Genomic DNA, 883 nt, shown 5'->3' with positions numbered 1-883 from the left:
TTTCAGACTTTCAGTAAGAAACCAAGCACAGGTTGTTATCATAACTTCCATGTATAATTCAAAGTTGACATTTTGAATTTGTCTTGTGTATCCTGTTCGTTCTCGTTTTTCTTTTAAATGTTATTTTAATATCCTCAACAAATTTGAGTTTTTTTGTTCTTTCGCACAAAGCCTTTGGGCTAAACGTACCTTCTTTTTTTCTTTACTTTAAATAATATCATTTTTGGTATATTTTTCCCTTGTCCTTTCTGTCTTTATCTTCTTTCCTCCTCCTCTCTCTCTCTCTCTCTCTCTTCCTCTCTCTCTCTCCCTCCCTCCTTCCCTCTCTCTCTCTCTTTCTCTCTCTGCGTCTCTTTATTTTTGTCATGAAGAATATTCATCTGAGTGTATGTACATAACTTTAATATAGTGTGCATATGAAACACCAAGTGCTATACGTACATAACTTTTATGCACCTATATGTATCTCGACAAAAAATAACTATTTAAAGAGTAACAAGCCAGTATTTACGGGTGTGGTATGGAACAGAAAATGTTCTGGTGTTTGGTATGGTTTGGCTGGAAACATTTTATTGGTATGTGGTCATACAAGATTTATCTGAAAGTACAATAATATGATTGGTTCCTGCTGGAGCGAAATGGAGTTTTTGATATGCTTGTCTGTTCAATCTGTGTTTTTCAATCTGAAGCTGGGACAATGGCGGGGCAAAGAAGCGATGGTACGTGGGCCAAGTGACGCGCGGTAGCTAAACGATGACGAATATACTACGGGATGGACATGCTACGATTTAAGACACGTAAGTCAATGTAGCAGAAGGTCCATTGTTACAAGAGAAAAGCGGCAGTAAACCTAGACCCTTGACAAATAAAGTATGCCTGAAGG

The 883-nt window shown here is 37.5% G+C and overlaps 1 protein-coding gene across 1 annotated transcript in view; it reads left to right on the top strand.

Moving 5' to 3' along the window:
* The window catches only part of LOC103509537, a 30,064-nt gene extending 30,007 nt beyond the window's left edge, over positions 1-57 (top strand). The window contains exon 3 of the mRNA XM_008474161.3: positions 7-57. Within this exon, the coding sequence (XP_008472383.2) occupies positions 7-57 (51 nt within the window). The remainder of the gene's footprint in view (positions 1-6) is intronic.
* Positions 58-883: the final 826 nt, after the last annotated feature.

Source organism: Diaphorina citri, unplaced genomic scaffold, assembly GCF_000475195.1.
Source record: "Diaphorina citri unplaced genomic scaffold, Diaci psyllid genome assembly version 1.1 scaffold508, whole genome shotgun sequence".
NCBI classification, from domain to species: Eukaryota; Metazoa; Arthropoda; class Insecta; order Hemiptera; family Psyllidae; genus Diaphorina; species Diaphorina citri.
The sequence above is the reverse complement of the archived record's forward strand: the minus strand, read 5'-3'. Positions and strand labels throughout refer to the sequence as shown.